At 43.5% G+C, this 16,114-nt stretch overlaps 1 protein-coding gene across 1 annotated transcript in view; it reads left to right on the plus strand.

The window, feature by feature from the left end:
* Positions 1 to 810: 810 nt before the first annotated feature.
* VPS33A (VPS33A core subunit of CORVET and HOPS complexes) overlaps positions 811 to 16,114 on the plus strand; it is a 30,330-nt gene continuing 15,026 nt past the window's right edge. Inside the window, exons 1-6 of the mRNA XM_052654650.1 lie at positions 811 to 947; positions 4,623 to 4,688; positions 5,329 to 5,456; positions 6,909 to 7,095; positions 13,072 to 13,188; positions 14,256 to 14,430. Coding sequence (XP_052510610.1) covers positions 846 to 947; positions 4,623 to 4,688; positions 5,329 to 5,456; positions 6,909 to 7,095; positions 13,072 to 13,188; positions 14,256 to 14,430 — 775 coding nt within the window. The 5' untranslated portion in view covers positions 811 to 845. The remainder of the gene's footprint in view (positions 948 to 4,622; positions 4,689 to 5,328; positions 5,457 to 6,908; positions 7,096 to 13,071; positions 13,189 to 14,255; positions 14,431 to 16,114) is intronic.

A 16,114-nucleotide genomic window follows, 5' to 3' on the forward strand; every position in this document is an offset into this window, starting at 1 on the left:
TCCATCCTAAAGGATATCAGTCCTGAATATTCACTGGAAGTACTGATGCTGAAGCTGAAACTCCAGTACTTTGGCCACCTGACGCGAAGAACTGACTCATTTGAAACCTGATGCTGGGGAAGATTGAAGGCGAGAGAAGGGGACGACAGAGGATGAGATGGTTGGATGTCTTCAACGACTCAATGGACAAGAGTTTGAGTAAACTCCGGGAGTTGGTGATGGACAGGGAGGCCTGGCATGCTGCAGTCCATGGGGTCGCAGAGAGTCGGACACGACTGAGCGACTTCACTTTCACTTTTCACTTTCATGCATTGGAGAAGGAAATGGCAACCCACTCCAGTGTTCTTGCCTGGAGAATCCCAGGGACCGGGGAGCCTGGTAGGCTGCCCTCTATGGGGTCGCACAGAGTCGGACACGACTGAAGCGACTTAGCAGCAGCAGCAGCAGAGCGACTGAACTGACTGAAAAGATTTCCATTCAAATATAGCTTCATTATCATTTTACAGAGAGTATACTTGCTGCTAAGAAGAAAGCCTCCTCCTGGACGTGCAGGATCTAATCTCTGTCCTTAAACTCAACCAGCACCCAGCGCAGGTGCCCGGGACTGTGGAGAAGTCTGGATGGGGTCTTGGGATGCCTCGGAACCCACGCGGTCGACGAAAGAGGCGGGCACTAGGACCGGGAGGGAGACTGGCAGATGGCCTCCCATTATGGTTTTCCGGGTTTGGTGTGCTGTCAGCGGCCCTGGTCACGTGAACCTATCGTCACGTGACAGCGTCGGTGGGCCACACGTAGGGAAATGCAGATCTGGTTGGAGTAGGGGGTAAAGGGGGCGGTGGGGCAAGATGGCGGCACACCTGTCCTACGGGCGAGTGAACCTCAATGTGCTGCGCGAGGCAGTGCGTCGCGAGCTGCGCGAGTTCCTGGATAAGTGCGCGGGAAGCAAGGTGAGGGACAGTGCGCGGCGACACCGCCGTCCGGCCTGGCCTCATCCGGTCCCTAGCTGCCTGGGCTCGAAGTGTACTAGGTCTCCTAGGGCTTCCAGGGAGGAGAGCCGGCGGGAACGATAAGTCGGGGAGAGGGGCCTTTTGGTGGGGCTTCCATCGCAAAGTACGCGTGGCATCGCTGTTATTTCGTGGCTGCAGAATAAGCCACCGTGTTGTCTCAGCCCTTCGTGAACCAGCTTGTGTCAGGTGCCCCTCCGGTCCAGAGAGGCGGATCCGGTAATCCCCTGTCCAATTCCCACCCGAGATGTTGGAACTGGGGAGGCGGCCCCGCCCAGGAACGTAGCTGCACCAGTGTCCATTCATTACAAAGACCATATCCTCAAAAGAATTAACATGAACTACCAACACCTTGCAATCTGCTGCTCACTTGAATTGTGAGAAGTTGTAACTGAGATTTTTAACGTCAGCTTACTTAAATAGTATTTTCTTGTTAGATGTTTATTAGCACCCAACTCACAATGGAATCAGAAACCGTAGATCGGGAACTTCGTAGGACTTCTTTTAAGCGGTATGGCTTCCCTGGTGGCTCAGAGGTTAAAGCGTCTGCCCGCAATGCGGGAGGCCTGGGTTCGATCCCTGGGTCGAGAAGATCCCCTGGAGAAAGAAATGGCAACCCACTCCAGTATTCTTGCCTGGAGAGTCCCATGGACGGAGGAGCCTGGTGGGCTACAGTCCACGGGGTCGCGAAGAGTCGGACAGGACTGAGCGACTTCACTGACTTCACTTCACCTCCTTCCTCTCCCTTGAGGATTTATCAGTCTTCCTAAGTAACTGGCAATATAACTCTGAAGAGAAGAGGAAAATTGGGGAAATTCAGCAGTCAGTATTAGAAAAAATAGGACCCCAAGAGGTGGAGTGAGTGCTAGCAGCTATGGAGAGAAAACAAAAGCAGGCTAAGTCCTAGGCGCCCAGTTCCAGTTCATTAAATAACTCTGAAATCTGAATGAGATCATGGATTGTATCAGTGTCAATACCCTGGTTGTAAATATCTATTGTACTATAGTTTTGCGAAATGTTTGCATTGGGAGAAACTGGACAAAGCATATTGGGGACTCTTCCCTGTATTGTGTCTTTCAACTGAATATTTGTAATTCTACAGATGTCTCAATAAAAATTTCAATTTAAAAAAGAAAGAAAAAGAACTGACACTGGAGTTTAGCAGTAGAAATGCTCAGAGGGTCCCAGAGCAATGCTCTGTGAGGTTGTTCAGTCCCAAGCTGGAGACTTGACTTCTTTATGCTGTTTATATTCAAGGTCCTAATACGGCCTTGGATGTTTTTTAAAAATTAATTAATCTATTTATTTTTATTTTTGTTTGCGTTGAGTCTTCATTGTTGCCTGCGAGCTTTCTCTAGTTGCAGAGTTTGGGGGCTACTCTAGTTTTGGTGTACGGGCTTCTTACCGCCCTGGCTTGTCGTCTTGTGGAGCACAGGCTCTCGGTGCACAGGCTTCATTAGTTGCAGCATGCAGGCTCAGTAGTTGTGGCTTGCTGGCTCTAAGGCACGTGAGCTTCAGTAGTTTCAGCATGGGGGCTCATTAGTCGTGGTTCAAGGGCCCTTGAGCACGCAGACTTCAGCAGTTGCAGTACTTGAGCTCACTGGTTGTGGCACATGGGCTTAGCTGTTCTGAGGCATATAGAATCTTCCCAGACCAGAGATCAAACCCATGTCCTGTGCATGGCAAGTGGACTTCCACCCACTGTGCCGCCAGGGAGTCCTGGACATGTTACTTAAACTTTCTGAGCCTTTAAAATTTTTCTCTTGTCAAAATAAACTTTATAATACCTATATCAGAGGTTTTAGTTTTTATAATTGAATTGCATGCTACTTATAAAATAGTAGGTTGAACTGTTGCATTTGGCAGTTTCCATATGGTTCAGTCTGATAATAATACCGTAACACAGATACACAACAAACTACGGTTCCTTATTTCCTCTAATTGTTCAGTCGCTCAGTCACGTCCAACTCTTTGCAACCCCATGGACTTTAGCACTCCAGGCTTCCCTGTCCTTCACCATCTGCTGGGGCTTGCTCAAACTCACGTCCATTGAGTCAGTGTTGCCATTCAACCATCTCGTTTTCTGTCGTCCCCTTTTCCTCCTGCCTTCAATCTTTCCCAGCATCAGGGTCTTTTCAGCTCTTCACATCAGATGGCCAAAGTCTTGATGCTTCAGCTTCAGCATCAGTCCTTCCAATGAATGTTCAGGGTTTATTTCCTTTAGGACTGACTGGTTTGATCTCCTTGCAATCCAAGGGACTCTGAAGAGTCTTCTTCAGCACCACAGTTCAAAAGCCTCAGTTCTTCAGTGATCAGCCTTCTAGTCCAACTCTTGCATCTATACATGACTACTGGAAAAACGATAGCTTTGACTAGACTGACCTTTGTCGACAAAGTAATGTCTCTGCTTTTTAATACGCTGTCTGGTTTGGTCATAGCTGTTCTTCCAAGGAGCAAGTGTCTTTTAATTTCTTGGCTGCAGTGATTTTGGAGCCTAAGAAAATAAAGTCTGTCACTGTTTTCATTATTTCCCCATGTATTATCCATGAAGTGGTGGAACTAGATGCCATGATCTTTGTCTTTTGAATGTTGAGTTTTAAGCCAGCTTATTCATTCTCTTTCACCTTCATCAAGAGGCCCTTTAGTTCCTCTTTACTTTCTGCCATAAGGGTAGTGTCATCTGCGTATCTGAGGTTATTGATATTTCTCCCAGCAATCTTGATTCCACCTTGTGCTACATCCAGTCTGGCATTTCTCATGATGTACTCTGCATATAAGTTAAATAAGCAGCGTGACAATATACAACCTTGACGTACTCCCTTCCCAATTTTGAACCAGTCTATTCTATGTCTGGTTCTAACTGTTGCTTCTTGACCTGTACACAGCTTTCTCAGGAGGCAGGTCAGGTGGTCTGGTATTCCCATCTCTTTAAGAATTTTCCAGTTTATTATGATTCACGCAAAGGCTTTAGCATGGTCAATAAATCAGAAGTAGATGTTTTTCTGGAATCCTCACTTTTTTTATGATCCAGCAGAAGTTGGCAATTTGATCTCTGGTTCCTCTGCCTTTTCTAAATCCAGCTTGAACGCCTGGAAGTTCTTGGTTCACATATTGTTGAAGTCTCCCTTGGAGAATTTTGAGCATTACTTTGCTAGCATGTCAAATGAGTACAATTGTGCAGTAGTTTTAACATTCTTTGGCATTGCCTTTCTTTGGGATTGGAGTGAAAACTGACCTTTCCCAGCTCTGTGGCCACTGCTGAGTTTTCCATATTTGCTGGCATATTGAGTGCAACACTTAACAGCATCCTCTTTTAGGATTTGAAATAGCTCAGCAGGAATTCCATCACGTCCACTAGTTTTGTTCCTTGTGATGCTTCCTAATGCCCACTTGGCTTCGAAGGACAGTGATTAAATCTTAAGTTTCCTATGACTGCCAGTAACATTACTTGCCCTGACTCTGGTTTTTTTTTTTCTTAAGATCCACACAATATAAATGTGACCACAGCCAGTTTCAGACTTTGAGGGCAGTAGTTCTACTATGTATGACTGCCATTTTCTGTTGATATTGTTGAAATTCTTGATATTAACTGTAATGTTCATTTCTTCCCTCTTGTAGGCAATAGTTTGGGATGAGTATCTCACTGGACCCTTTGGCCTGATTGCACAGTATTCACTGTTGAAGGTAAGTGGACTGTTCAGGTTTTGTTCAGGTATTAGTAACTCTGTACTTCAGCAATAAGAGTAAGATTTTACATTTCCTCCTGAGTAAATGGCTTGCAGGGCGGTTTGGTCTTTATAACACAGATGCTAATGTATGGCTAACATTTTGTATACAGTGGTCCTTTGGTTAATGATTCTGTATTGATCCTAATTGCTCTCGTTGTTGTTCAGTCGCTAAGTCATGTCTGACTTTTCTGTGACCCTTTAGACTGTAGCCTACCAGGCTCCTCTGTCCATGGGATTTCCCTGGCCAGAACACTGGAATGGGTTGCCATTTCCTTCTTCAGGGGATCTCTCTCCCCTGCATCTCCTGCATCGGGAGGTGGACTCTTTACTGCTGAGCCACCACAGAAGTCCAGCATTATATGACTGTTACCTGGTATCTTTGATAGTTTATCGCATTAAGAGTCATTTACACTCAAAGACTGTCACAGTGACTTCATCCTGAAACCTTACTGTTAATGCAGCTGGCTGTGGGAAATCTAAATTTTGAGAACAAAGCATTGATGTGAATTGACTGCAAGTGTTTCTGATGTCCGAGTCTGACTATGATACTTAAAGTTGAGTGATTTTGTTAACTTTTTGTGTATGTGTTTTCTTAGGAACATGAAGTGGAAAAAATGTTTACACTTAAAGGAAGTCGTTTGCCAGCAGCCGATGTCAAGAATATAATTTTTTTTGTCAGACCCAGGCTAGAATTGATGGATATCATTGCTGAAAACGTGCTCAGGTATCTCAGAACTTACGTTTGTGCCAGTAGGAGTTAATCCTTCTAACGGTTTTAATGTCTTGAGCTTTTCATTGTAAACCCCTTCTCTTGCCAGTGCCTTGGATAGTGGCTTTTTTTTTTTTGCTTCTTGTTTGTTTTTAATGTTTATTTTTATCTTGCCATGCTATGTCTTAGTTGCAGCACTCGGGACCTTCGATCTGCGTTGTGGCATGTGGGGTCTTCAGTTGCAGCATGCAAACTCTTTTTCTGGTTTTTTTTTTTTTTTAGTATTTATTTATTGGCTGTGCGGGGTCTTTGTTGCTGCACATGGGCTTTTTCTAGTTTCAGAGAGTGAGTTTACTCTCTAGCTGTGATGTGCGGGCTTCTCTTTGCAGTGGCTGCTCTTGTTGGGGAGCACGGACTCAGGGCATGTGGGCCTCAGGTGTTGCCGCTCATGGGCTCCAGAGCGCAGGCTGTAGCTGTGGTGCACGGGCTTGGTTGCTCCATGGCACCTGGGATCTCCCAGACCAGGAACTGAACCAGTGTTTCCTGCATTGCCGAGCAGTTCCTTAACCACTGGACCGTCAGGGAAACCCATGCAAACCTTTCGTTGGGATCTAGATTCCTGAGCAGAGATCGAACCCAAGCCCCCTGCATTGGGAGAGCAGAGTCTTAGACCCTGGACCACCAGAAACGTCCCAAAAAGTGGTCTTTTAGAAAAACTAGGACAAATATGGAAAAATACAAGAATGGAAATAGGAAACTTGTGACATTGTTCAAACAGTCTGAGAGGGCAGTTATTATAAAACTGCATTCTTTTAGGACAGCTAAAAGTCTGGATATGTATCAGTAGAAAGGACCCTGGTTTTAAAAATGAACAACAACAAAAAAGCCTCCCTCTAATGGTTATACTCATTACAAGGTACTTGAATTTCATAAGCAAAGTAAGAGCTGATTAAAATTTAATATAGCGTCCAATCTAGAGAGGAAGTTCTCCCAGCTCCATCTGCACTCTGATATAATCGATTGATGTGGCCCCTAAAATCTTAAACGCCATATGGGCTATTTTGAGAAGTTCACTGTCAAGGAGAGGAGAAAGAAGAGTCAATAGTGAGCTTTCATTTTAAAAGGAGTCTCTGTGGCTGCATTGGTTTGGTTAAAGATCTGTTTGTTTTCAATAAGACACATACACCATTTCAGTAAGCCTCAGAGCTTTAATGCCCCTGAAAATAGTTAGAGAGAAAGCTAGAAAATGCACATATTGGCTATGAATCAATGCTGGTTTCCTGTCAGGGGGAAAAAAAAGAGCAAGAAAGTGACTGTAACTGTTTGGGTCTGAAAGTCAATGTCATATGTTTATCTCACCAGCATTTATTTAGTGCTTTCTGTGTGCATGGCAGTGGAGATAGAGTAAGTGAAATAGTTGAAGACTCTAGGGAGCTCATAAGCTAACAAATGTCCCTTCTTTTGCAGTGAAGACAGACGTGGCCCAGCAAGAGACTTCCACATTTTGTTTGTGCCACGACGTAGCTTATTGTGCGAACAGCGGTTGAAGGATCTGGGTGTTTTGGGATCCTTTATTCATAGGGAGGAGTATAGCCTAGATCTTATTCCTTTTGATGGAGATCTCCTATCCATGGAATCGGAGAGTGCATTCAAAGTAAGTTTGGCATTTTCTGTTTTAATGTCAGGCTGTGATTTTTGCCAAATTTGTGAGCTTGATGGTCATTTTCATCTCATATGTACAGCAGAATGATTCAGTATTTTTGCAGATTATATTCTATTATGGGTTATTGTATTAGGTATAGTTTCATGTGCTGTACAGTATATCCTTGTAGCTTATTTTTTTTGTACTAGTTGGTATCTGTTAGTCCCATACCCCTAATTTGTCCCTCCCCTCTTCCATGCCCCACTGGTCTGGTCTTTTTTTTGGATGGGGGGCAGTGAAGTAGAAAAGGATAGCTTTATTGCTTTGCCAGGCAAAGGGGGCCACAGTGGGCTAATGCCCTCAAAACTGTGTGTCCGCTCCTGGAGGGAGTAGTGAGGAGTTTTAGCAATGGCCCAAAGAGGGCGTGATCAGCTTGTGGACACTCTTCTGATTGGTCAGTGGTGAGGTAAGTGGAAGTCAGCATCATCAACCTTCTGATTCCAACGGGTCTGGAGTCTGCATGCTTACTAGCAGCATACAGTTAACTTCTGCCACCTGGTGGGGCTGTCAGTAGCTGGTGTCTGGACTTATTGAGGCTCAGGTTCTTTGTGTCTCAGCACAGAAGGAATTCAGTGAGAGGCAAAGGGATAGGCAAGAAGCAGTTATTCATATGGGATACTTGTAGGAGATGCAGGCCGGCAGGTGAGGGAGCTCTGCCACCGCTGGTTGGTTTTCTATGCCTGTAAGTCTGCTTCTGTTTCGTGTATACATTCATGGTCTTGTCTTTTTAGATTTCACATATGAGTGGTATCGCACAGTGCTTCTGTCTTTCTTCGCTAAGCATAATAGTCTCTAGGTCCATCCACGTTGCTGCAAATGGCAAGATTTCATTCTTTTTTTCATGGATGAGTAATATTCCACTGTACACTTGCTGAGTTGCTTCAGTTACATCCAACTCTGTGTGACCCTTTGGACTGTAGCTTTCCAGGCTCCTCTGTCCATGGGATTCTCCAGACTGCCATGCCCTCCTCCAGGGGATCTTCCCAACCCAGGGATTGAACCCATGTCTCCTGCGTTGGCAGGTGGGTTCTTTACCACTAGTGCCCCCTGAGAAGCCCAATATTCCATTGTGTGTGTGTATACAGACACATACATTTATACACACACACACACACACACCCCATATCTTCATCATCCATTCATCTGTTAATGAGCACTTGGGTCACTTCCCTGTCTGTTGTAATTAGTACTCTCATGAATGTTGGGGTACATACAGTATCTTTTCAAATTAGTGTTTTTCTTTTTCCAAATATATATCCGGGAGTGGGATTGCTATTTCACATGGCAATTCTCGTTTTTTAAGGAGTGTTCATACTGTTTTCCATAGTGGCTGCACTGATTTATATTCCCACCGGTATCGTGGGAGGGTTCCCTTTTCCCTTTGCTCCACACCCCCTCCAGCATTTATTATTTGTAGACTTTTTAATGATGGCCATTCTCGCTGGTGTAAGGTGGTACCCCATTGTAGTTTTGATTTGCATTTTTCTAATAATTAGTGACATTGAGCATCTTTTCATGTACCTACTGGCCATCTGTATATCTTTTTTGTAGGAATGTCCATTTATACCATATACTTATTTTTTTTAATTGGGTTGTTAATTTTTTTGTTATTAAGTTGTATGAGCTGTTTGTATGTTTTGGAAATTAAGCCCTTGTCCATCGCTTTGTTTGAAAATAATTGCTCCCAGTTCGTACGTTGTCTTCATTTTGTTTATAGTTTCCCTTGCTTTGCAAAAGCTTATAAATTTGATTAGGTCCAATTTGTTTATCTTTGCTTCTATTTCTATTGCCTTAGGAGACTGACCTAAGAAAACATTGGTATGATTTATGTCAGAATGTTTTGCCTGTATTTACTTCTAGGAGTTTTATGGTATCACGTCTTATATTTAAGTAAACATGGCACTTAAAAAAAATTTTATTGGTTGATTCATATTTTTGGCTGCAGTGGGTCTTTGTTGCTGCACTAGGGGGCTAGTTGCAGCAAGCAGGGGTACTCTAGTTGTCTCTTGACGTAGTTTATGATAGTTTTTGCTATGTGTACTTTCTTTCTTTATAAGTATATTCTGTACTCAGATGAGTGCACAAATCATGAGTGTAAAGTTTGATGGATTTTAACAAAGTGAACACACCTGGCACTCCGCTTAAAAAAAACAACAAAACTGCTACCAGTATTCCAGAATGCCTACTTTCGCCACTTCTAGTTACTCCCCACCCTGTGTGTGTTTTCTTAATGTAATCATGTTTATCTGTGTCTCCTTCTTTGAATTTTGCCTATGTGACAGTGATCCTGCTAGTCTGGAGACTAGAACTTTTGAGAAGCACTGGTGTTGTGCCCAGAATTATTTGAAACTTTTTCTTCTGTGTTATGTTGTTACTCTGATCACCATCTTCAAAGAGTTAACCTGAGGAAGAACTCTCTGGCACCCCTGATGAATTTTATAACCAAGAGAGTTTCTTGGCTCTTTTTTTTAAAGTCACTTTTCCCGTTGTTTTGCTTACAGTAAACCTCTTCCAATGGTAGTACAGATTTCTCCACCTGCCCCCGACTCTGCCCCCGACCTAATGTTTTATATGAAACATACTTGAAAGTTGAAAGAATGGTGCAGTGAATACCTGTATACTCATCACCTAGATTCTGGAATTAACATTTTGCTGTATTAACTTTAAATCATGTACCTATAATGGTGTTCCCTGGTATAATTCACATCTGTGTAATTAATGCGACTCGGTAGCAGCTGAGGAAAACTTGTCCCAGCATGACAAAACCTGCCCAGAGGAGAGATTTCCTGTTTATTTAACCACTGCATATAAGTTAAATAAGCAGGGTGACAATATACAGCCTTGATGTACTCCTTTTCCTATTTGGAACCAGTCTGTTGTCCCATGTCCAGTTCTAACTGTTGCTTCCTGACCTGCATATAGGTTTCTCAAGAGGCAGGTCAGGTGGTCTGGTATTCCCATCTCTTTCAGAATTTTCCACAGTTGATTGTGATCCACACAGTCAAAGGCTTTGGCATAGTCAATAAAGCAGAAATAGATGTTTTTCTGGAACTCTCTTGCCTTTTCGATAATCCAGCGCATGGTGGCAGTTTGATCTCTCGTTTCTCTGCCTTTTCTAAATCCCACTTGAACATCAGGAAGTTCATGGTTCACATATTGCTAAAGCCTGGCTTGGAGAATTTTGAGCATTATTTTACTAGCGTGTGAGATGAGTACAACTGTGTGGTAGTTTGAGCATTTTTTGGCATTGCCTTTCTTTGGGATTGGAGTGAAAACTGACCTTTTCTGATCCTGTGGCTACTGCTGAGTTTTCCAAATTTGTTAGCATATTGAGTGCAGCACTTTCACAGCATCATCTTTCAGGATTTGAAATAGCTCAACTGGAATTCCATCACCTCCACTAGCTTTGTTTGTAGTGATGATCTCTAAGGCCCACTTGACTTCACAGTCCAGGATGTCTGGCTCTAGATTAGTGATCACACCATCATGATTATCTGGGTCATGAAGATCTTTTTTGTACAGTTCTTCTGTGTATTCTCGCCACCTCTTCTTAATACCTTCTGCCTCTGTTAGGTCCATACCATTTCTGTCCTTTATCGAGCCCATCTTTGCGTGAAATGTTCCTTTGGTATCTCGAATTTTCTTGAAGAGATCTCTAGTCTTTCCCATTCTGTTCTTTTCCTCTATTTCTTTGCACTGATTGCTGAGAAAGGCTTTCTTCTCTCTCCTTGCTATTCTTTGGACCTCTGCATTCAGATGCCTATATCTTTCCTTTTCTCCTTTGCTTTTTGCCTCTCTTCTTTTCACAGCTGTTTGTAAGGCCTCCCCAGACAGCCATTTTGCTTTTTTGCCTTTCTTTCCCATGGGGATGGTCTTGATCCCTGTCTCCTGTACAATGTCATGAACCTCATTCCATAGTTCATCAGGCACTCTCTCTATCAGATCTAGGCCCTTAAATCTGTTTCTCACTTCCACTGTATAAGGGATTTGATTTAGGTCATACCTGAATGGTCTAGTGGTTTTCCCTACTTTCTTCAATTTAAGTCTGAATTTGGCAATAAGGAGTTCATGATCTGAGCCACAGTCAGCTCCCGGTCTTGTTTTTGCTGACTGTATAGAGCTTCTCCATCTTTGGCTGCAAAGAATGTAATCAATCTGATTTCGGTGTTGACCATCTGGTGACATCCATGTGTAGTGTCTTCTCTTGTGTTGTTGGAAGAGGGTGTTCGCTATGACCAGTGCGTTCTCTTGGCAAAACTTTATTAGCCTTTGCCCTGCTTCATTCCGTATTCCAAGGCCAAATTTGCCTGTTACCCCAGGTGTTTCTTGACTTCCTACTTTTGCATTCCAGTCCCCTATAAGGAAAAGGACATCTTTTTTGGGTGTTAGTTCTAAAAGGTCTTGTAGGTCTTCATAAAACCGTTCAACTTCAGTTCCTTCAGCATTACTGATTGGGGCAGAGGCTTGGATTACCGTGATATTGAATGGTTTGCCTTGGAAATGAACAGAGATCATTCTGTCGTTTTTGAGACTGCATAGAGAGATTGTCTAATTGCCCCAAGGCACCAGCTGGGAAGTGACACAGCTGAGGTTTGGATCAAGACAACCAGAGTGAGGAACCTGTGCTCCTACCAGTGTCTGAAATTGTTTCTTTATTTTTAACTTTTTATTTTGTATTGGAATATAGCCAATTAACAATGTATTTTTTTCATTTTTATTATAATTTTCATAATTTATTCACTTTTTAGATTTTCTTCTCTTGAGTTGTCACTTTTGTATATTATGTTTCTTATTTCTATGTTTTATTTTCAATTGGAGAATAATTGCTTTACAATGTTGTGTTGGTTTCTGCTATACAACAACGTGAATCAGCCATAAGGATATGTATGTCCCCTCCCTCTTGAACCTCCCTCCCACCTCCCCCTAGCTGATTTGATGTGTATTTTTGTGTCCCTTTTTCTATGCCAAAAGTATAATTTTGCCTACTATACAAAATATACCCTGTATACTTCATAAGGTAAAATATATTTTCTGAAAATCGGATCACTCTAAAGATTGTTCAGCTGCCCCTTTTTCATTTCTCAAGATGTTATGGCCTTCAGTTGCCGTCAGTGTGTGTGAAAATCTGTGTCATATTTGTAAAGACTGCCACGTATTCCATTGTGAGGTCACCTGGGATTCTGGGGCTCAGCGAATACGTGCACTTGTGGTATCGCCATGTGGCCTCCCACAGTGCCCTCCTAGCCTCTGCACTCACCACTGTGAATGAGAGAGGTGAAATGGGAGGGAGGTTCAAGAGGGAGGGGGCATACGTATCCTTATGGCTGATTCACGTCGTTGTATGGCAGAAACCAACACAACATTGTAAAGCAATTATTCTCCAATTGCAAATAAAACATTGAAATAAAAATTGGTTCCCATCTCAGTCTTTCTTGGTAGTAGTGGTCTAGTCAATAAGTTGTGCCCAACTCTTTGTTACCCCTTGGACTGTAGCCCGCCAGGCTCCTCGTCCGTGAGATTCTCCAGGCAAGAATACTGGAGTAGGTTGCCATTTCCTCCTCCAGGGGATCTTCCCGATCCTGCTTGACAGGCAGATTCTTTACCACGGAGCCATATGGGAAGCCCGTAAAATCTTTTCTAATCAGTAGCTCATTCAAGAGCTGGTAAACGAGGAGGAGTACCTTCCAGAAGGCTCTGCCCTGGGAGAATTGCTTCCGTAGCTGTCTCCTGATGGCAGAGCTCTTGGGCTTCTGGCCTGGGCTGCCAAACAGCAGCTTTGTAAACTGGACCCCAGTCTGCGGCTTCCTGGCAAAGTGGAGAAGTGGACACCATCTTACCCAGTGGCTGCCAAGTCCCAACACCAGACAGAGGCAGGCACCACAAGGCACCCAGGTGACCGTGCTGGTAACTGGCTCTTCCTCTCCACAGGAGTGCTATCTGGAAAGTGACCAGACCAGCCTGTACCATGCAGCCAAGGGGCTGATGACCCTGCAAGCTCTATACGGGACTATCCCCCAGATCTTTGGGAAAGGAGAGTGCGCCCGGGTAAGAAATGGGAGATGCTTCTGATGGTGGAGCAAGGGCGCCCTGGTCCCTGGGAGGGGGAGGAGTGGGAATCTGTTTTGATTTGAAAATTCACATACTTGCTAACATTTCTTTATTGCTCCCAAATTGGCACAGTGTTTTGCAGATACGCTCAGGGAGGCAGTAATTTGTATCATCCAGTAATTGAAGTCGTGCATGTTCTCAGCTGAGATCACAGCAAGCAACCCTCTGCCTTCAACTCATACCATAAACAAGTGTGATTTTTGCCACTATAGTGCAGTACTCATTGCCACTTTTTTTTGTGTGTGTGCATTTTTATGCCTTTTTTTTTTTTTTCTGGTTGGTGATTTCACTGTTAAAATGGCCCCCAGGGGTGGTGCAGAAGTGCTATCCAGTTTTCAGGATGTAGGAAGGCTATGATGGGCCTTTAGGGAGAAAACTCATATTAGATGAGCTTCATTTAGGTGTAAATGATAGTGTTGGAGAATCAACAGCATATATTTAATGTCTTTAAATAGAACACACATAAAACAAGGTTATATATTGATCAGATGATGAAACTGTTGTAACCAGAGACTCAAGGAGCCCTCACCCTCATGGCCCTACAGAGCAGTGGTTCAGTATTCACTGATTCAGCATTCATGGTGACTTATAGAATAGAACTTCCGTGAATGATAGAAATGGACTCTGATTTTATGCCTTGTTGAGAAATAGCTGGTAAAAGTGTTAAGTGTTGGAATGGGCATCCAACACAGAGTGGTTTTTTGTCGCTGTTTATTTCTTGTCCATCTCACTCTTCCACCATTTTTCTCCATTTTTACTTTTTTGATACTTTCCATTTTTAGCTGATTTTTTTTTTTTTTTTTTTTGGCTGTGCCATGTGGCGCATGGGATATTAGTTCCCTGACCAGGGATCAAACCTGGGCCCCTGGCATTGGAAGCGCAGAGTCTTAACTACTGGATTACTAGGGAAGTTCTAGCCAATTTTTTTTTTTTCAGTCTTAGCCAGATTTTTAAATCTGCTTATGCCCAGGAAAGTCCCACCTGATCCCATGTTTTGTTTCCAGCAAGTGGCCAATATGATGATCAGGATGAAGAGAGAGTTTACAGGAAGCCAGAATTCAATATTCCCCGTGTTTGATAATCTCTTGTTGCTTGATCGGAACGTGGATTTATTATCGCCTCTCGCCACTCAGCTTACATACGAAGGACTCATTGATGAAATTTATGGCATTCAGAACAGTGAGTAAAGTAACCCTCCCTTTTACCAATAGGTAATCTGATAGGAATATCCAAAAGACCAGTTAATTTTTTTTTTTAAAGAAAAACCCATATTCTAAGCAGTATTTATTATAGTGGACAGAGAAGAAAAAATATGCCAAAATAGTAACTCAAAAGACCATTTTTTTTTTTTCTTAAGACGCTTCCTTTCTAAATAACTCAGTATTTGGAAAAATTAAAATGCTGACTTTAGACCTGCAGACACTGGGATTCAGTGACATCTGAGCGAACTGTCCTTATTGGTCACACATAAGCTGGCGAGTGTTTACTGCACGGGGCTGTGTGTGCCCCCTGTGAGCAGAGGCCCAGGGCTAAATGCAGGTGGCCCTGCAGTTGGAGAACATAGATTCCAAGGTGGGCAGTCATTCAGGAAAGCTTGTGGATGAGGTGGCTTTTGTACTGGGTTTGGAAAGATGGGTAGAATTTAGGGGGGCGTTGCTGGTGAGGGGCAGGCAGCATAATACCTGCGGGGAGCCGTGGGGCAAAAAGCTTGCTGAGGCAGAGGGCACAGCGGGGTACGTTCTGGGAGAAAGGTGAGAACAGGAGGTTGGAGACACTTGATGATAGACTTGAAGGCCTGCGAGAGTTAGGCTTAACAGGCAGTTGGGGTCAGAGATCACAAGTATGTTTTATTTGCTTTTGACTGCATGATTTGTGTCTGTTTCTGTCACTGTTTAAAATTGGAGAAGACTCTAATAATGATCTTGATGTATTCCATGTCTTTAAAAACCTATGAGGCTCTGGCAACCCCATGACCACATTCCTATGTGGCAGCTGGTGCCTAGTGCAGATCCCTTCTTTAGACAGGCCCTTCTCTCCAGACTACCGCAGACTCCACCACTCCTGTCCCATCCAGGCCTCCTTCCCTCATTTACATGAGCCCCAGTCTCTTTTGGCATCCTGAGTTATATCACAGGGGGCCAAGGAAGAGCCCTGGAGGAAAGCATGGAGGCAGAAAGCCAGCTGGTGGTGGCCAGGGCTCAGGAAAAGCATGGGGAGTCAACTCCTGTTGGGTGTGGGATTTCCTTTGGGTTTTTTGTTTTTTAATTTTTTGGTTGCACCACAAGGCATGTGGTATCTTAGTTCAGCAAGTAGGAATTGAACCCGCAGCCCCTGAAGTGGAAGCATGGAGTCTTAACCATTGGCCTGTCAGGAAAGTCCCAGGGTTTTCTTTTGGGATAAAAAAAGTTCTGGAACTAGAGACCAGCTGTGGTTATAGAAAGTTGTGTTTGTAATAAATGCTTTTGTAAAATGGTTAAAATGGTAAGTTTCATGTTAGGTGTATTCTACCATAAGAATGCATGGATAGCAGATGGATAGATGGGTAGCCACGGAAGTAGATGAAGACACAGCCGTGAAGAGGGGTTTCCACAAAGCAGAGTCTTTAATAAGGCTGTAAAAAGTCTTATTTTTAAATTATTTGTTCCAAAATTTGGCTTTTTTTTTTTTTTTGGTTGTGTTGAGTCTTTTTTTGTGGTGCAGGGGCTCAGTAGTTGTAGTACATGGGGTTAGTTGCCCTGCACCATATGGGATCCCAGTTCCCTGACCAGGGATCAAACCCAAGATCCCTGCATTGGAAGGCAGATTCCTAACCACGGGACCACCCAGGGAAGTCACCAAAAGATGGCATCTTGAATACTTCTAA

The sequence above is a fragment of the Budorcas taxicolor genome, chromosome 17 (assembly GCF_023091745.1).
Source record: "Budorcas taxicolor isolate Tak-1 chromosome 17, Takin1.1, whole genome shotgun sequence".
Lineage (NCBI taxonomy): Eukaryota > Metazoa > Chordata > Mammalia > Artiodactyla > Bovidae > Budorcas > Budorcas taxicolor.